The sequence below is a fragment of the Rhinichthys klamathensis genome, unplaced genomic scaffold, assembly GCF_029890125.1.
Source record: "Rhinichthys klamathensis goyatoka isolate OS25496 unplaced genomic scaffold, OSU_Roscu_1.1 h1tg000059l_1, whole genome shotgun sequence".
Classification (NCBI taxonomy): Eukaryota; Metazoa; Chordata; class Actinopteri; order Cypriniformes; family Leuciscidae; genus Rhinichthys; species Rhinichthys klamathensis.
Genome location: NW_026606604.1, coordinates 9491415 through 9512043, shown reverse-complemented (window position 1 = coordinate 9512043; position 20629 = coordinate 9491415). Strand labels below are relative to the sequence as shown.

General features: G+C 36.5%; 2 protein-coding genes across 10 annotated transcripts in view; one reads left to right on the top strand and one right to left on the bottom strand.

Annotated features, from left to right (window-relative positions):
• asic1c (acid-sensing (proton-gated) ion channel 1c) overlaps positions 1-3839 on the top strand; it is a 92665-nt gene extending 88826 nt beyond the window's left edge. For 7 of the 9 annotated variants that reach the window (XM_056249293.1, XM_056249296.1, XM_056249291.1 and 4 more), the window contains one exon: positions 3350-3839. In XM_056249293.1, coding sequence (XP_056105268.1) covers positions 3350-3414 — 65 coding nt within the window. In that variant the 3' untranslated portion in view covers positions 3415-3839. Of the gene's footprint in view, positions 1-308; positions 837-3349 lie in introns of those variants that run through there. The other 2 variants (XM_056249295.1, XM_056249299.1) reach the window with 1 other exon arrangement.
• A 3883-nt stretch (positions 3840-7722) lies between these two features.
• atg9b (autophagy related 9B) overlaps positions 7723-20629 on the bottom strand; it is a 32474-nt gene continuing 19567 nt past the window's right edge. The window contains exons 11-15 of the mRNA XM_056249289.1: positions 10440-10678; positions 10261-10363; positions 10098-10176; positions 8648-8818; positions 7723-8508 (exon numbers count right to left, since the gene is read on the bottom strand). Of these exons, the coding sequence (XP_056105264.1) occupies positions 8667-8818; positions 10098-10176; positions 10261-10363; positions 10440-10678 (573 nt within the window). The 3' untranslated portion in view covers positions 7723-8508; positions 8648-8666. The remainder of the gene's footprint in view (positions 8509-8647; positions 8819-10097; positions 10177-10260; positions 10364-10439; positions 10679-20629) is intronic.

Below are 20629 nucleotides of genomic sequence, written 5' to 3'. Positions count from 1 at the left end.
GCTGTCGTGCGAATGCAACAAGCAAAATGTCCGTTGAGGAAAATGTAGTTCTCAGGGTGTAGTTCCTGCGCTCCTTCAACTACCCGGTGTGAAAGCCCCTTATATCATTCGCAACTGTATGAATGAATGTTTCCAGCCTAGTAAAGAGGTGTTCTGGAGACAGGAAGTGCTTGTAGGTTTGGTTATACATTGATAAGAACTATATTTAGCAAGTTTTTTCTTGGTGAAAGTTTTTTTATTAATGAAATGTTTCCTGTTGACAAAAATTTGGCCACTTTTTTTGATTCTCTATTTTATTTATTCTATAGTGATGACACCAGGGCATCAACAACTTGCTCTATGCTATACTGAAAGGTTTGTCTAAGTGAAAGGTCAAGATTTAGATAAACAACGTGTATTTGGTGGAAGCTTGTGCTGTTTTGGAGGACAGAAGAATGATGAAACAAGGTGGAAATATGATGGAAAAGGACATCTTATAAGAGAACGTTCCCATATTGCTCTTGCTTTGAATACAGCTCATCGCATGAATTTTTAACACAGCCACATTAAATAAATTTGTGTGTAGTCACAATATATTAGACTGATCCAAGAATTAATTTGAATATTCTAGTCATAAACAAAGCAAAGAAATATTAAGATGATAGAGGAAATGCTCAGCAGAGAGGAGACGAGAGACCCAGAGCTGCAGCTTTATTGCTTTATTTAAGACTTATTTTTACTCAATGACACCTACAAGCTTCGGCTTAAGAAATATGAAAAATAAGCCTGCTTGCCAGGGGAATTACTACTGTGTCTTAACGTCTATTTCTTAAACATTTGCATGTTCAGTACAGGTGATGCTCTAGCATCTGTGATATGTTATTGATTATCGCAGATTATTTTAATTCATCAGTTAATGCACAGTGATACTCTTACAGTGAACGTTTCAGACATTGCACCTGGATAAACATTAAAATACACAATTAATTTACAACTCAAATAAAGCATATAATACAGATTTTATATTTAATAGAAGGCTTTAACAAATATACAAGCTACAAATTGTTCATTTTATTGAAATTTTATATTTTTATTTCTTTGAAGTGTTAAATATTTTATATTATTGCTTTTGAAGAACCAGTTAATTTATTATGTGGTAATCAGCAGCATGTCAGCTGCAATTGCTACCTTAAAAGTATAGAAATTTAAAATGTAAAATGTATAACAATTTTGTTTATAATAAAAATTATTATAAACTTTTATTATTTGCTTGCTTGTGCAAACTGAAGAAGCGGTTAAATTATTATGTGGTTATTCTATTCTATTCTTGCTTGTAGAAACTGAAGAACCAGTTAAATTATTGTGGTAAACATCAGCATGACAATTTTATTCTATTCTATTCTATTCGTGCTTGTACAAACGGAAGAACCAGTTAATTGCTACCTTAAAAATATAGAAATTAGGGAAATTAAAAACAATATATATACACTCACCTAAAGGATTATTAGGAGCACCTGTTCAATTTCTCATTAATGCAATTATCTAATCAACCAATCACATGGCAGTTGCTTCAATGCATTTAGGGGTGTGGTCCTGGTCAAGACAATCTCCTGAACTCCAAACTGAATGTCAGAATGGGAAAGAAAGGTGATTTAAGCAATTTTGAGCGTGGCATGGTTGCTGGTGCCAGACGGGCCGGTCTGAGTATTTCACAATCTGCTCAGTTACTGGGATTTTCACACACAACCATTTCTAGGGTTTACAAAGAATGGTGTGAAAAGGGAAAAACATCCAGTATGCGGCAGTCCTGTGGGCGAAAATGCCTTGTTGATGCTAGAGGTCAGAGGAGAATGGGCCGACTGATTCAAGCTGATAGAAGAGCAACTTTGACTGAAATAACCACTCGTTACAACCGAGGTATGCAGCAAAGCATTTGTGAAGCCACAACACGCACAACCTTGAGGCGGATGGGCTACAACAGCAGAAGACCCCACCGGGTACCACTCATCTCCACTACAAATAGTAAAAAGAGGCTACAATTTGCAAGAGCTCACCAAAATTGGACAGTTGAAGACTGGAAAAATGTTGCCTGGTCTGATGAGTCTCGATTTCTGTTGAGACATTCAGATGGTAGAGTCAGAATTTGGCGTAAACAGAATGAGAACATGGATCCATCATGCCTTGTTACCACTGTGCAGGCTGGTGGTGGTGGTGTAATGGTGTGGGGGATGTTTTCTTGGCACACTTTAGGCCCCTTAGTGCCAATTGGGCATCGTTTAAATGCCACGGCCTACCTGAGCATTGTTTCTGACCATGTCCATCCCTTTATGGCCACCATGTACCCATCCTCTGATGGCTACTTCCAGCAGGATAATGCACCATGTCACAAAGCTCGAATCATTTCAAATTGGTTTCCTGAACATGACAATGAGTTCACTGTACTAAAATGGCCCCCACAGTCACCAGATCTCAACCCAATAGAGCATCTTTGGGATGTGGTGGAACGGGAGCTTCGTGCCCTGGATGTGCATCCCACAAATCTCCATCAACTGCAAGATGCTATCCTATCAATATGGGCCAACATTTCTAAGGAATGCTTTCAGCACCTTGTTGAATCAATGCCACGTAGAATTAAGGCAGTTTTGAAGGCGAAAGGGGGTCAAACACAGTATTAGTATGGTGTTCCTAATAATCCTTTAGGTGAGTGTATATAATATAATAATTTTATTTATAATAAAAATGTATGATACAAATAAATGATAAACTTAGCAGTTAATATTTGTGTATTAATATTTCTGTATTATATTTAACAGTGACCTTACTATAATTCAATGGGGAAGGTAAATCCAGAGATTTATTTAGAGTTTTATCAAAAAAGGCTCAAATGGCTTCCATTGTTTGAGACCCGTGTCCAATAACATCTCTAGATGCATCTCATCACAGGTCTACACACAATGAGTCCCACACACACATGAGCTTCACTGGACTGACACTGAATTAAGTTCATGCATCCTGCTGAGTTGTGATTGCAAAGTTCGCTGCAAGATTTCCAGAGCTCCAGAATCAAGACTAAGAAACCTTCTTCCTTCCCCACTCCCCTTCATCCATACCTTTATCCGTGAATTCTTCCTCCTCTTTTTTTAAAATCAAAATTTGACATGTATTCTTCATTATCGCATCACTGATGTTCTGTCTGCTGCTTATTGCCACCTTTTATTTCCATTCCCTTGTTCATTTCTCTCCCATATTTGTTTATTTCCTCTGTTATAAATGCGTCTGGACGTCCTGACATGAATTCATCTCCAACCCCTCATCTGATCTCCTCGTATCACTCCCACCCCCCCGAAATCTTCCGTTCCCTCTGTTGCAGAGCACATGCGACACACTCCGGAGTCACTCGGACAGTCTCGGATTCGCGCCGAACGTGCTACCTAGTCACCCGGCTATAGGCAACTTCGAGGAGTTCGCTTGTTGATGACGCAGGCGACAAGACGGCTTAGGATACGACGGAAAACTGTGAAATATATCAGATAGACTCCAAAAGAAGTGTAAGTCCATGAAAATGTACATGTTAAATAGTTCAAAACAAGCAAACAATGTGACACCTGAATAGAATCAATATATCATCATCAAGTACAAATAGACAACACTTCCAGAACAAAACTCAGGTTTTATTAATAACATCACAGCCACTGTTTGTTTGACATTGTGGAAAATCCTGGTAGATTTCATGACCTTTCTTTTCGAACGATTTCAAATGTACAAATACTGTGAGGGTATTTAATCCGAGAGAGTATTTTTTCCTCTGTGCTTTTCTTGAATCCTGTATGAACACTGTGGGCCTAATTTGATCAAGCCGCCTTAAACAAATCTCAAAAAGAAAGCATTTTAATATTGCACAAAAATTGTTATAGATACAGTGGGTTTGGCCAAGGTTTCATCTATTTTGGCACTTTTTTGTATAATAATCATGTAAGCTTTAACTGCGGTTTGACTGAATTCAGCCCTGTGATAGTACTCGAAAGCAAATGTGTAACCATTCAGAATGTTTGTCTCTGTTCATATTTTGTGTATATATATATAAGTGCAATAATATGCATATTGTGTTAATGAAAACCGTATATTACCTTCAAGTCTTAATTATTAGCTGTCAGGTAAACAGAAGGAACGAGATGCTTTCGGTACTACCTGAGTTACCAGCAATTTGCTCTTCATGCTGTTTTATTTCGACACGCTAATGTTACTCTATTTATTTCCACTTCCGTCTACTAGGCAGTGACGAGATGGGATGTTGTTGAATAATATTTAGATTTATGAATGATGCATTTGATGTGTAATGATCCTATGAAAGCTTCACTACTCTTCCCATCCAATCCCATGAATTCAAACAACATGTGAAGCCATTCAGATTGTTTCCTCTGGGAGATAATTCATTATTTTAATTGGCAAAGACTGTACGCGTCTTAAAGAGTTAAACGCTCTTATTAATTATAATGAGCATTAAAAATCCTGCTCCTAGATCATGGTTCCCCATCCACTGGGAAATATTCAGATGATACACATTACTCAAACAGTTTGATTTGATTCTGTTATGTTTTGGGGGTCTACCTAGAAGTTACAGGTGTCTTCCTTTTTCTGCCATATATATATGTATATATATATATTATATACACATGTTCAAAAATACCCCAGAAAAGTATTTGGACACTTAAGCAACACTTCTGAATTTCATTGCATTAGATACAAAGGTTCCACTTTATTTCAGTAGTCCACTTTAGACATTCTACTAACTACATGTCAACTTAACATTAGAGTATTAGTAGACTGTTGTGTTAGGGTTAGGTTTCACAGAATGAGTTGACATGTGGTTGCAAAGCTACTTGTAGTCTAGACTCACAAAATTGCAAACACTTCAGGAGTTTCGAGGTCATCTGATTGGTTGAATCCTACAGGATTTCCGGGAGACGTGTGTGTTGCGTTCTTCAACGGTTCCCCTGGAAACAAAGATCCCGTGAAGCCAAACCCCCTCAGGGAAGAAGAAAGCTGTCATGTTTATAACTGTGACGATGAGCGCTTATCAGGATCATCTAAACACTGGATTTTCAAATGTATGCGAAGTATGTAAAGTTCATGGCATAGCCTCTTTAATATACGTCTAAGAGTTTTACACACCGGTCTGTTATTGTAGGGACATCGACGTTACATTTTCACACCACTAAACAACATGATGCAGAACAAAATGAACTGTGATTGGTCGCTCTTCGGCCAATGAAAGCTGCTATAGTCCAATCCTTCTGACGTCAGTTGCAAAGTTACTTATAGCAAAGTCCTTAGAAAGAATTAGAATGTCTGAAGTGGACTGTCAAAATAATGTTTTACCGATACAAAATATCAAACTGAATGGCGTTTTTTGTTAAAAAAAAAAAAAGCACAAGCACACTTTCGAAGCAAAACATTTCACAAAACGAGTTGGATATACTGTGCAAAATGAAGATATTTCAAATATTAGTGGATCATGTTTTTAGTTGATGTGAATCACCTTGAGGCCTGTTGGTTGAAAAACGGCGTGGAAAAGTCATGTTAGTTGTGTGACATTTTAGTGACAGTTTTAAGTGTAATTTAAGTGTCCAGGTACATTGTGGGGAGACTTTAGCTTCACTACAGTGCTTTGCAATGTGGTTAAAGGCAAGATATCATCTTCCATCATGTTTTCTGCACTCAGCAACAATGTATTATTGTATTGTTTTATATAAACCACAATGGGATTTCTAGTACAGGTATCACAATTTTAAAATGGAGAGATGTGACATGTAAATGATCCAGTATAATAAACAATATATTTAACCATCTCTTAACATGTTGTCTGTCTGTTGATTCTGTGCGTAATATCAGGTCTGTTTATATTGTCTTAGCCTGACAGTGATGTTATTGTTGACTAAAACTATAAAACTAATTGTTTTCAGTCATTGAAATAAAGCTAAAATATAAATATTAGATGGAAAAACTTAAACTTGTTCCAGTTTATAGCAAAGTATTTTGCCATTTTTAAATAGTTTTAGCAAATTACTAAAACTGAAATAAAACAGCTCTACAAATCTAAAACATAATAAAAATTACAAACTAACCCTAAGCACAAAATTACCTTAAATTAAAATTTAAACTGAAAATATATAAATAAGAGCCAATTCAAAATATTAAGAAATACTATAATCATATATAAATATTAGATTAAAAACAAATGTATTTTAGTTTATTGCCAAAAAAACCTAAATACAAAAAAAGGACAAACTAACCCAAAGCACATAATACAATTACTGACTAAATTGATGAAATAAATAATAAAATGAAAACTGAAAATATAAAAATAAAAGCTAATTCAAAATATGAATACAATAATTATATACAAGTATTAAACACTTTAAACTTGTCACTGTATTCCCAAGGCAACAATCCTAATTTTTGTTTAAGTATTTTGTCATTTTTAAATTAAATAAATGTTTTTTGTAAATTACTAAAACTGAAATTAAAATAAAAGCTATACAAATCTAAAATAATAATGACAAACTAGCCCTAAACACATAAAATGACTAAGAAATGAAAACTGAAAATATAAAAAAAAACTAATTCAAAATATTAAGAATTTCTATAATCACATTAAAGTAATAATAAAACAGCACTGGTGCCTGAAATGATCAACCAAGACAGCAAATACAGGTTTTGGTGTGGTTTATTTTTTTTTTGATAGTGTTATTTCGATCAGACAAAACGAGTCAAAATCCAACAAAAAGAGACAAATATCGAAACAAATTAAATATACAAATATATAGCACCTGGCACAGTTCGACCCCAGACTGTTTAAACAGAACTTTAAGATAACAGAGCTGTAAAACAAAGTGTTTCACTTGTGTGGAAAAAAAACCCAGAACCCCGTAACACTGCGTCTGCAATAGCTCGTCATCCTGATTGTGTTCGTTCAATAACGTCACACCCACACAAATAAATACTGTACATATGCGGTCTTAAGGTACACTGGGAGGTATTTCGGTGGGTATGATATTGAAGCCGTTACCCTTATAAACTACTACTCTCTAACATCCATTTACTGCAGTATTTCAAGTAGGTGATTTCTGAAAGCTCTGGCCACAGGAAGGACTGTGTCGTTCAGGCCATGTGTAAACTGTGCCCTCAGGCTCTTGTGATGCTGATATATTACAGAGGCAAACCTTTTGAGAGCACATTCATTAAAAACTATTTGTTCTATGGCAGATTCTAGTTTAAAAACGGATTGAACTCCACACCCTTCAGTTTTGGGTCTATACGGACACGAGACATTAACTGCTTAAACGGATGAATTCTGGGATACGGCTTGAAAGATCTTCTGTCAGATGTGTCATATTTAGTTCATCACACTGGAAGAGACTGTTATCGGTTGGGTGCAAAGTACAAATCCCAAACCAATCTTAAAAACATGACATTATTAACAGCTGCAAACTGATTTAGTCAGTTTAACCTTGACTAGTCACTATTTGTAACTTTTTGAGTGGTTAAAAATGTTCATATGTTGTTTACAAGTTGAAAAATCATATTTAAATGGGATTGAACTGTGACTAATGTCTGGCTTTATAAAAAAAATCCTATCATTTTATTCATTTAAATATTTTTTCGACATTTAACTCGAACATATCTTTAGCTTGTTTCATTCTTATAGCATTAGCATCATTTAAATGATAACAAAAATCATTTAATGCAGTCATATGATCATCTAAAGATTAAAACAAGCACATTTGTCAGTGTAGATGAAACGCGCTCATGACAGACTGACTTTTTTATTTGAACTATTCCCCTGCAAATCAAACCCTTTTTGGTAAAATGTGATGAATTTTATTGCTAAAATCTTTTTTTTTATGTTGCATTTTATTCATATCTGTCAAAACTTTTGTTTCATTTAAATTAAACTAGGCAAAATTATCCTTAATCCTATATATTATATTTTCTTTAAGGAAAAAAAAGATAATTTTATGTTGAATAGTATGTTTTTCTTATGAGGCAACTGGCATGATTTTACATTCAGTGAAGTTTCTCTGTCCGCCGGAGCTGTAACGCTAAAGTGAAACTAGCAATACTACGATAAAGGATGTTTTCATCCCTGAAAACCGAGGCAGCGCTTCAAAAGTAAATACTGCCGGCGCGGAGAAAGTTACTTGCCCTAACCCGAATAAATCAAACGTTGCATGAGGAAAAAATGAAATGGAAATAAATACTGTAAAACAAGTGTCATCCTGTCATGTCATAAACAAAACAAACACACACACACACAGCAGTCTTAAATGTAAATGTGATTGATGTGAGGAGGGAGGGAGAGTGGCAGACATACTCTTGCAGTCCATTACATCAGTTCCTCTGAACTGGAAGACGGTGCGTCCAGAGAACCCGACGGCCCCTGGAACAGCATGCTTGGTGTGGCGTCCCAGCACGCTTTATCAAAAGGTTTCAAAGCAAGGCCACAACTCCCAGAAATCAACACAAAACCTGCAAAAAACAGAGATGTTAATATGGAATTTGATTCATTTTGCACTTTATTGAGTAGTTTGAGTCAAAAATCGAATCCTATGGAATGATATATCAATATAATACGGGATAAGCGATGTCGTTGATGTGTGAAACGCACCGTACAGGTTGAAGGCACTTCAGCTGCTCCCTCTGCTGGTCTGATCTGGCACAGGGTTGATGTTTATCTCTTCCTCGTCCCCCTGCTCCTCCTCTTCCTCTTCAGCCCAGCCACCCAGGCGGACAGAAGTGGGCGACTCCAAGGTGACTGTCTGTGTCTCGGGACCTTGGGCTGAGAGAAAGAAGCGGCTCATGATCCTTTTATACCAGAGTTATACCATATAAAATGATTGATTAACCCAAAGATTCAACATTTGATATCATAGACCTGTTGATGGCTTATTCTGGCTGAGAAACGCTCACTTATTGACTAAGTTAACTTGACTGACCAGCCACAATCTGAAAATGTATTTATTAGTCCCATTCTCTAAGAGCACTTTATAATGAGGGTAAATTTGTGAATATTACTTCATGCATTCTGCATCATGAACTAGGAATAAAAAAACACTTTTACAGCATTTATATATATATAAAAATGTGTGTTTGTGTGTAATTACTACTTTTGTTAATACATTAGCATTACAAGTTGAATAAATTAACAATATATAATGCTATTTTAATTCATTCATGATTCAGATTTATTAAATTATATTAATATCTTTAAACAATTTTTTTTTAAATCTCAAATTTAAATAATAATAATAACAATGATTTTAAACATGAAGTTAGATTAATATATGCTGTAAAAAGTATTGTTGATTGTGAGTTTGTGATTCCTAATGCTTACAAATGTATTCTTATTGCAAAGCGTTAGAATATTGTAGAGCAAGTTTTTAGAGAATATTGCAAATTAATGTTTATTAATTACCCCATTCCCTAGTATAATGGTTGCACTTTACAATAAGGTTAAATTTGTCAACATTAGCTAATGCATTTGGTAACAGGACCTAGCTAAAACAAATAAAATAAAATACTTTTATTTGAGTTGTTTAAAATGATAAATAATAAAAATGTGTAATAGTAATATTGATCATAAATTAACAATAAAAAACTATTTATTTATAAATTAACAATATTTAAAAGACGCTGTAAAATAAATGATTGTTTGTTTGATATCAAATGCATTAACTAATGCTAGGAAAAGTAACCATATTGTAAAGTGTTATCAAACATTTTTCAATTATATTTCAAATACATTTTTCATCGTGACTTCGTCTACCTTAGGCACATATGAAATATATTTTTCTCGCCAAATCTCTTATCAGTCTCATCTTTAATAAAAGCATTGGGCGGCACTAATGTGATGCGGATGATGCACCAATGGACGTACTTTCAGATGCCGCCAAAGAGCAATATTTCAATTCTAATTAAATCTTACTTGATTCTTTTCAGTGCTGTTGATTTGACTAATTACTCAAAACGACCACCACTATCTGATGCGTTATGAAAAATCAATTTCTGTGTGTAATATGCATCAGACGGTTCATAAGACAACTCTATGGTTCACTCACCACTGTTGGCGCTCATGTCCCTCATTGGCACAGAGGCCTGAAACAGTCCAGATGCATGCTGGGTCTTCTGCTGATGCACCTGAGGGAAAGACCAAAAGGTCTTATGAAGGATTGTTATTAATATTTGAGTATATTGGGGCCACTGCGAGTAGAGTGTACTCACCTCATGCATGTATATAGCGTGCAGGCTCATCTCGGCAGATGCAAACTCTGACACCAGGGCTGAATGAGACTGGCTGAGCATCTTGGAGTCACTAGCGGACATGCTAAAGAACAGGTAACATGGATATAACACAGATCTGAATGACTTCGACACAAATTGCGGGGTTTTATGACAGTTACCTGTCGGCCACAGTGTGGTCGCTGTCGTACATGAGGCCGTCGTGCTGCTGTCGGGATGGTAGAAATGTGTGTGAGCGAGATCGTCCTGCATGGGGCTGCTGGGAAGACGAGAGGGACGCCAGGACACTAGCCGCGGCTGAAGCTGCACTGTTCGGAGAGATGAAGCGCCGGTTCCTTCCAGGCAGTCCAGAGGCAGTCAGCACAGGGTGAGCCAACACACTGGCTAACAGGTTATCAGGCTGAAGACCAAAAATAATGCAAAAACACATGCATCTCATTGAGGGATGTGAAAAATGAGCTGGCGATGTAATACGGCAGATGTAACCCTGCAGACGCAGATGGCTGAAGTCACTGCGCTCGGGATTATGATCTGTGAAATTACCAATCTGGCAGCAAGTGCAGAAACAATGCAGAGGCATAAAATTAAATGTCAATATTTCTTGTCTTTCCTGGCAGGTTTTTTAATATCCTGAACGCCACAGGAAATGTTTTTTTTCTCTCTCTCGTTTTGCTTTCGGAGTGGAGTGTTTCTAAGTGTGTCCCACTCAATAAATACAATAAATCTCTACTCTGTAGGTTTAACCACTGAACTACCGAAACTAGACCGTAAAATACAGAGCACATCACAATGTTTACCTCACATTGTTGTATTGATATTCCTACCCCAAAAATCATAACATATTCACATGATTTTTTTTTTTTTGGTGGCGGGTGGGGACTCATTCAAATTAAAGGGGTCATGAACTGGCTTTTTAAATTGTTTTATATTGTTGTCTGAGGTCAACTTATGACGTTCGCTTGGTTTTTACATTCAAAAACATCAAAATGAATAAGTAATAGGCTATTTTCTACCCTAGTTTTGAGCCTAGCTCAAAAACGCTCGGTTTTTATGGGTGTCTCGCATTGAAGACTTGGAAGTAAACGCCCACTGCTGTGAGTGGATAACAGTTTTGCATATTATAATGAGTTTCGTGTAATGCGCGAATCGGTGGGCGGGGCTAAACCGGCCGTGTTGAAGTAGGCGGTGATCTTCTTCTGCGGGGGTGGTGTTTTATCCTCTTTGACGTCATAGTTCCCCACTTTGAAAAACGAGTCGTTTGCTGAGCCTGGTGTCAATAAAAGATTTTATTGGACTAACAAGGACATTTTCAGTTCTGAAACTTACAGGATATTCTTATAATTTGATGACCTCTTAGATGTCAAAAGCTCAAGGAAAATTTGATTTCTCAGTTCATCACCCCTTTAAGTTTGTAAAAAGACAAAACTGAAGCTTTAGGTAAACACACTCAGTTTTTTTTTTTATTACTTTTTTTTTCTGATAGAAATAACTAATAATAATATAGCTGCGAGCAGCGATTACGGGCCCAAGCCGGTGTCACCGCAACCCCGGTGCCTTTAGTTATCTAAAGGCACCGGAGTGGCGGTGCCGCCGGCTTTGGCCCTTCATCGCTGCTCGCAGCTATATTTATATATATATATATATATATATATATATATATATATAAACAAGCCGGTGGCACCGCCACCCTGGTGCCTTTAGGGTTACTGTGCATGACGGGCAATATCGTAACTCCGCTTTGACCTTTGAGAAGATGTGTGCTGTAGAGCTTGCATTGGTGTGGGCTCTGCAAAAGTGTGCATTGAGGGCACATATCAACCACAAAGTATGCGTGAGCAACCTTCTGAAACCTAAAATGAAAAATGAGACACTCTACGGTCTCATGGACTTAATGGACACATGAAATAAGTACACAAGTTTGAAAGTTATATGAAGTGTGCCAAGACAGAATATTACTTGCCTGATCTGATTAGAAAAATAGTTGGTGTGTGTGTGTGTGTGTGTGTGTGTGAGGCGTGATTGAACAATGTAGACATAAAAACATACCCCGTCCTTTTGTTCATACAGGACATTATTCAAACTGCAAAGTGTTTACTTATATTTGTGTACAATCACAATAAAACACAACATTGTGCTTTTGTCAAACTGTAAACTACAACTGTCACCCAACCGAAATCTCTTACACACACACACACACACACACACACACACACACACACACACACACACACACACACACACACACACACACACACACACACACACATAGTTTAAAAGCAAAAAAAATCTTTTGGACATTCATCATATTGCATTGGTTTTCATTTATTGTCCTCGATCAGAGCCCTAATCTGTTTATTTTTTCAGTTACACATTCTACATTGATTAAAAAAGAAAAATCAAATGTGTTTTTATTTTATACAGAAATAAATAATCTATCATTCAGATGAGAATAAAGTTAGTGTTAGTTCAAATTTTAAGGAAAACAAATATATGATCTGAAATATAGCACATTAATTTATAATTCATTCAGGTTCAATTACCAAACATACAAATCTCAATGTAATTTAAAGCAAACAATACATTTAAAATACATGGGTTGTATGCTATTTTTTTTTATATAAAAAGATATATATCCAAAAAGACAAGGCCTAAACTTTAACAAGGGTTAAACAATCACTGTAACAGACACAATCACACACACACACACACACACGTCAAATCACTTACATTTTAGATGCAATATTGACTTTTTTTTCTGTTTCAGCAGCGAAAATAGTTAAACAAAGATCACAGCAGAACCATCGAGCATCTCACAGCAACGCGTTCTCATTACTGAATGATTCAGCATTTTGAACGAATCGGTTGACTCAAAGATTCAACGACCAATCCATAATCTGTCTCATTCATGAATGACTCAGCCGTTCGAACGAATCGTTTGAACGAATGAATCAATGACTCGCTCATTAAGACGGTCGCCTGGCGACACCTAATGACGGTTTAGTGATATTAAAAGTATCATTCTTTCCAACGATTGTTAATTAACTCATATTTGAAACATAAGCTATATATATATATATATACACACACATATATATACACACACATATATATACACAAAAATAAAATAAAAACACATTTGAAGCGTGTTTGCTTACTAAATTGTGAGCGGAACGAAAGTTGCAGCAAATATCAGCAACAGGAGTCAAATTTCATTAATCACGAGAGTGAAGAGCTGACTGAAAAGATGATGACGGAATAGGCTATTTTATGTAAAAGCCCCTATTTAAGCGAATCTATCATTGTACTCTTTTGTTGTTGTGTTTTCCGTGAAAAATAATAGACTATTGAACTCACAATTCAAGCAATCGGCCCCGTTATTGCACTAATTTTAAAGTGACACTAAAAAGTATGCGGCTGCACTGGCATTCATAATGGTGCGCGTCCATGGCGACGAGCGAGCAGAAAAGAGCGAACGTTTTTTAGTTCATTCCTACTTCCATAGGAATTCCCTCGAGCGCTCTGCACGTGGCCATTATCAATGTCCCGTATTTAAAAGCTCTCGGTCCTCAGTCACATACCAAATATATGTATAATGTATATATAAATATAATTTTGGACACAAGAGGGCAGTATGGCCCTATGTATAATTTTGTGTTTAAACTAAAAGAGCCCCTCCCCCCCTCCCCACACAGACACAGACACAGACACACACGAATGGCAGGGTGCATTCTCTCTGTCAGAGGGAGAGGGAGAGAAAATTCTCAGAAACATCCACATTCAAACCAAAATATCTAACTTCCTCTTGGTCTGAGCTAATGACAGTTAATTAGAAAGTTGTCCGGCTTGATCTGAACCATATGCATACCTGTGTCTGTCGAGTTTCATGCAATTTCAAGCATGCTAAGAGTCTCAAAAGCATCAAACAAGAATATTAAAGTTTGATGTGTTGCCACGGCAACAGTATCTAAGATATCAATAATCCTTTCACAGGTCTACATCTGCCGTGTGTTTACATTATACACATAAAGTTTGAAGCAAATCGGGTAAAGATAAGAGGGTGATTTCAAAGCATTTAGGAAGTGACACACTTCCTGCTGCCAGTTGGTGGCGCTATAACTTTGACTCACAATAGTCACATCCATGTGATCGGGCTCTTACAACGAACACACTGTTGAAGTTTCATCAAGATCAGTTAATGTATGCAGTAGTTATGACACACTTCCTGTTTCACGTTTCTCGCCATAATTTTGTTTCCTCGCCACGGCCAAACCGTTCGAGATATCAAAAATCCCCTCGCAAACTTTCATCCTCAATGTCTTGACTTCATGCTGACCGAGTTTCGTGCCGTTTGTTTGAATTCTCTAGGAGGAGTATTTCACATTCCATTGCGTGTGTTTTACCAACAACCCTAAATAGCCGACTTCCTGTTGGGCTGGGGTAAAAAGTAAGAGTGTGAAGTATATATGAAACGAGGAGATCTACATGTGTACCGAGTTTCATATTATTACATGCAAGCGTGTTTGATTTATGGACCATGTTTTCGGACCCCGTTCCAGGGGGCGCTGTCGAGCCCCCCTGCCACGCCCGGGTACCATCTTCAGCCCGGCCCTGATGGCCGCGGGTTCTGACATGTGTGCAAAGTTTCAGGAGTTTTTGAGCATGTTAAGGCCTCCAAAAGTGTCCAAAAGGTAGCAGAAAAATAATAAGAAATATAGCTGCGAGCAGCGATTACGGGCCCAAGCCGGTGGCACCGCAACCCCGGTTCCTTTAGTTACCTAAAGGCACCGGGGTGGCGGTGCCGCCGGCTTTGGCCCTTCATCGCTGCTCGCAGCTATATTTATATATATATATATATATATATATATATATATATATATATATATATATATATATATATATATATATATATATATATATATAAATTATATATATATATAAAAAAAAAAAAATATATATATATATATATATATCACTTGCCTTACCGGATTAGAACAATGAAAACAATAAAAAAATAACTAGGGAATCACTAAACCGAGAGAATTAATCTGTTTTGATGATACACTCAAAATATTACACAAGCAATTCTTTAAATTTAATGATATTCAGAACAGAACAAGAATAAAAAAAAACTATAATTAAGAAATAACCGAAATAATTGAAAGCGAAAGTGAAAGTAGGTGGTGTTTGGCTCACGTAACTCTCTCATTAGAATCAAACTGTTTCAACATTTGCGATGTATTTGGATGCTAAACTATTCTTCATTATGGGCTTTGTACTTCACTCAGGTTTCAATATGTGTGTGTGTGTGTGTGTGTGTGTGTGTGTGTGTGTGTGTGTGTGTGTGTGTGTGTGTGTGTGTGTGTGTGTGCGTGTGTCTGTGTGTGTGTGTGGGTGAGGTGCGGGTGCGGGTGCGGGTGCGATTGAACTGTTACACATAAAAACATACTCCGTCATTTTGTTCATAGAGGACATCATTCAAACTGCAAAGTGTTTACTTATATTTGTGTACACTCGCAATAAAACACAACAAAGTGCTTTTGTCAAACTATAAACTCTTGTCAAACTGTAACCTACAACTGTCACCCAACTAAAATCACACGCACACACTGTCTAAAAGCAAAAAAATATTTATCCAACCCCATTTAAAACAGTCTGTGGGAGCCATCTTTTGGACATTCACCATATCGCATTGATTTTCATTTATTGTCCTCAGAGCCCTAATCTGTTTATTTTTCAATTACACATTCTACATTGATTAAAAAAGAAAATTCTAATGTGTTTTTATTTTATACAGGAATAAGTTATTTATAATTCAGATGAGAATAAAGTTAGTGTTAGTTCAAATTTTAAGGAAAACAAATATATTGATCTGAAATATAGCACATTCATCTCAGGTTAAATTACCAAACATACAATCTTAATTTAATTTAAAGCAAACGATACATTTAAAATATATGGGTTGTATGCATATTTTGGAATTTAAAAAAAAGATATATATCCAAAAAGACAAGGCCTTAAACTTGAACAAGGGTTAAACTCTTGTCGCTGTAAGAGACACAATGATTCAGCATTTTGAACGAATCGATTGACTCAAAGATTCAATGACCAATCCATAAACATGTATTGTCTCATTCATGAATGACTCAGTCGTTCGAACGAATCATTTGAACGAATGAATTAATGACTCACTCATTAAGACGGTCGCCTGGCGACACCTAATGACGGTTTAGTGTTATGTTTAAAAGTATCATTCTTTCCAACTCATATTTAAAACAATCTCACATTATTTAATGCATTGTTATTTTTCAGTGTAAACGATTTAATTTGATCACCCCTACCTAGAGTAACAGCCATATAGTGTCTTATTATTCTAAATAATTGAATTTATTGATCAAATTTACAAATTAAAAATGAAAGATGAAGCATACATTTAATAAGACTAGACTAGGGGTGCCCAGCAGATATTACAATTGGCAGATTTAAATATACCATGGCCCCCCACCGTCAATTTGGTGTGTGTATAATAAAATCATTTAGTCACTACAATTAAAACTTGAACGTATTTGCTTACTAAATTGTGAGCAGAACGAAAGTTGCAGCAAAGATCAGCAACAGGAGTCAAAATTCATTAATCACGAGAGTGAAGAGCTGACTGGAAAAATTATGACGGAATATTTTGTGTAAAAGCGCCTATATAAGCGAATCTGTCATTTACTCTTTTGTTGTTGTCTTTTCCCTGAAAACCGGAAGCAATCGGTCCCCGATATGGCGCTAATTTTAGTGACACTAAAAAGTATGCGGCTGCACTGGAATTCATAACGGTGCGCGTCCATGGCGACGAGCGAGCAAAACAGAGCGAATGTTTTTTCATTTCTACTTCCATAGAAATTCATTCGAGCGCACTGTGAGCGCCACCACTATAAATGTCCGTGCGGACGTCCTTACTTTACTTTCACTTTTAACTTAGCGATTTAACACGTTTTACACGTCAAATAACCGGTGAGAAAATATTCTCGGAGTCACATAGGCTACCTAATATATTTAAATACAATAGGCCTACCTGATTTTGAACACAAGAGGGCAGTATAGCCCTATGTATTATTTGATATATTTATTTTTTTAACTGAATAGTGCATCCTGGCTGTTTTTAAACTTGTACATTACTCTTAAATTGAAAACAAGAATAAAATGGGTTTAGTTGTGATATTTGTATAATTTTATCTAGAAATAAATGGTGTATAATTAAATTTTTAGAAGATTTGAGGCTTTTAGTGTTTATTTTTTTTTTACATGATTTTAATCCCTCGCCATAGCAAAACAATTAGAGATATTCAATAGATATTCACAATTATGCTTCTTTAATGTATTTTCATCATGTTGAAAAAGTTTGGTGGGAATAAAATAAACCACTTAAGAGGAGTGGGTAAAAATGTAGAGCCTGGTTTTGCAAAACATCCACATTAAGACAAAAATAGCCCACTTCCTGTTGGGCTGGCTTAAAGTTGTTTGGCCCGATGAGATCTATATACCGAGTTTCATAATATTACATGCAAGTGTGTTTGATTTATGGACCAAATTTTCTGACGAAGTTTATGGACCAAGTTAATTTAATTAATAAACTAATTATATAAAACTATTTTCAATGCACTACAATTCAACTGGTTATATGCCTTTACTTATTAATACAACTTATTTAAAAAATACAAGGCGTAAGACATTTATTTTCTTTTTTAATGCAGGCCAAACAACACAGCAGTCAAATGGTTAATCTAGCCCCCCTCCCCCTCCCCACACTCACAGACACACACACACACAGAGACGTAGGCTCAGAGAGAGAGAGAGACATAAAATGACAATTTTCAAACCAAAATATCTGACTTCCTGTTGGTTGGAGCTATTGAGTGTAAATTAGAAACTTGTCTGGCTGGAGGAGAACAATACACATACCGATTTTTATTACTGTAGATAAAATTAATCCCCCCACTTTTGACAAAAGGTGGCGCTACTGAGCCCTCAACACGCCCGTTTCTGAAACTTTGCACATGTCTACTGGCTAATAAATGAGATGTGTCTGTCGAGTTTCATGCAATTTTAAGCAATTTCAGGCATGCTAAGAGTCTCAAAAGCATAAAAAAAGAATATTAAAGTTTGATGCGTTGCCACGACAACAGTATCTAAGATATCAAGAATCCATTCACAGGTCTACATCTGCCGTGTGTTTACATTATAGTAGTGAAGTTTGAAGCAAATCGGGTAAAAATAAGAGGGTGATTTCAAAGCATTTAGGAAGTGACACACTTCCTTCTGCCAGTTGGTGGCGCTATAACTTTGACTCACAATAGTCACATCCATGTGATCGGGCTCTTACAACGAACACACTGGTGAAGTTTCATCAAGATCAGTTAATGTATGCAGTAGTTATGACACACTTCCTGTTTCACGTTTCTCGCCATAATTTTGTTTCCTCGCCACGGCCAAACCGTTCGAGATATCAAAAATCCCCTCGCAAACTTTCATCCTCAATGTCTTGACTTCATGCTGACCGAGTTTCGTGCCGTTTGTTTGAATTCTCTAGGAGGAGTATTTCACATTCCATTGCGTGTGTTTTACCAACAACCCTAAATAGCCGACTTCCTGTTGGGCTGGGGTAAAAAGTAAGAGTGTGAAGTATATATGAAACGAGGAGATCTACATGTGTACCGAGTTTCATATTATTACATGCAAGCGTGTTTGATTTATGGACCATGTTTTCGGACCCCGTTCCAGGGGGCGCTGTCGAGCCCCCCTGCCACGCCCGGGTACCATCTTCAGCCCGGCCCTGATGGCCGCGGGTTCTGACCAGTGTGCAAAGTTTCAGGAGTTTTTGAGCATGTTAAGGCCTCCAAAAGTGTCCAAAAGGTAGCAGAAAAATAATAAGAATAATAATAATAAGGCACCGGGGTGGCGGTACCACCGGCTTTGGCCCTTCATCGCTGCTCGCAGCTATATATATATATATATATATATATATATATATATATATATATATATAAAGCCGGTGGCACCGCCACCCTGGTGCCTTTAGGGTTATTGTGCACGACGTGCAAAAACGTAACCCTGCTTTGACTGTCGAAAAGAAGTGTGCTGTAGAGCTTGTATCAGTGTGGGCTCTGCAAAAGTGTGCATTGAGGGCACATGTCAACCACAAAGTATGCGAGAGCAACCTTCTGAAAGGTCAGGTCTACATCCAGGTCTACATCTGCCGTGTGTTTACATCATAGTAGTGAAGTTTGAAGCAATCAGCTGATTTCAAAGCTTTTTGAAAGTGACAGACTTCCTGCTGCCAGTTGGTGGCGCTATAACCGGGGTGGCGGTGCCGCCGGCTTTGGCCCTTTCATCGCTGCTCGCAGCTATATTTATATATATACACACACACACACATATATATATATATATATATATATATATATATATACATATATATATATTGTTTTTTTAAGAGACAAGACAGAATATTACTTGCCTGATCTGATTAGAAAAATAGTGTTTGTGTGTGTGTGTGTGTGTGTGTGTGTGTGTGTGTGTGTGTGTGTGTGTGTGTGTGTGTGTGTGTGTGTGTGTGTGTGTGTGTGTGTGTGTGTGTGTGGCATAATTGAACAATGTAGACATAAAGACATACTCCGTCCTTTTGTTCATACAGGACATTATTCAAACTGCAAAGTGTTTACTTATATTTGTGTACACTCGCAATAAAACACAACATTGTGCTTTTGTCAAACTATAAACTCTTGTCAAACTGTAAACTACAACTGTCACCCAACCAAAATCTCTTACACACACACACACACACAGTTTAAAAGCAAAAAATATCAAACAATCCTATTTAAAAACAGTCTGTGGGAGCCATCTTTTGGACATTCATCATATCGCATTGGTTTTCATTTCTTGTCATCAAACAGAGCCCTAATCTGTTTATTTTTTCAGTTACACATTCTACATTGATTAAAAAAGAAAAATCAAATGTGTTTTTATTTTATACAGAAATAAATAATCTATCATCCAGATGAGAATAAAGTTAGTGTTAGTTCAAATTTTAAGGAAAACAAATATATGATCTGAAATATAGCACATTCATTTAAAATTCATTCAGGTTCAATTACCAAACATACAATCTTAATGTAATTTAAAGCAAACAATACGTTTAAAATATATGGGTTGTATGACTATTTTTTAATATAAAAAGATATATATCCAAAAAGACAAGGCCTAAAGTTTAACAAGGGTTAAACTCTTATCACTGTAACAGACACAATCACACACACAATCACACACACACACACACACAAGTCAAATCACTTACATTTTACATGCA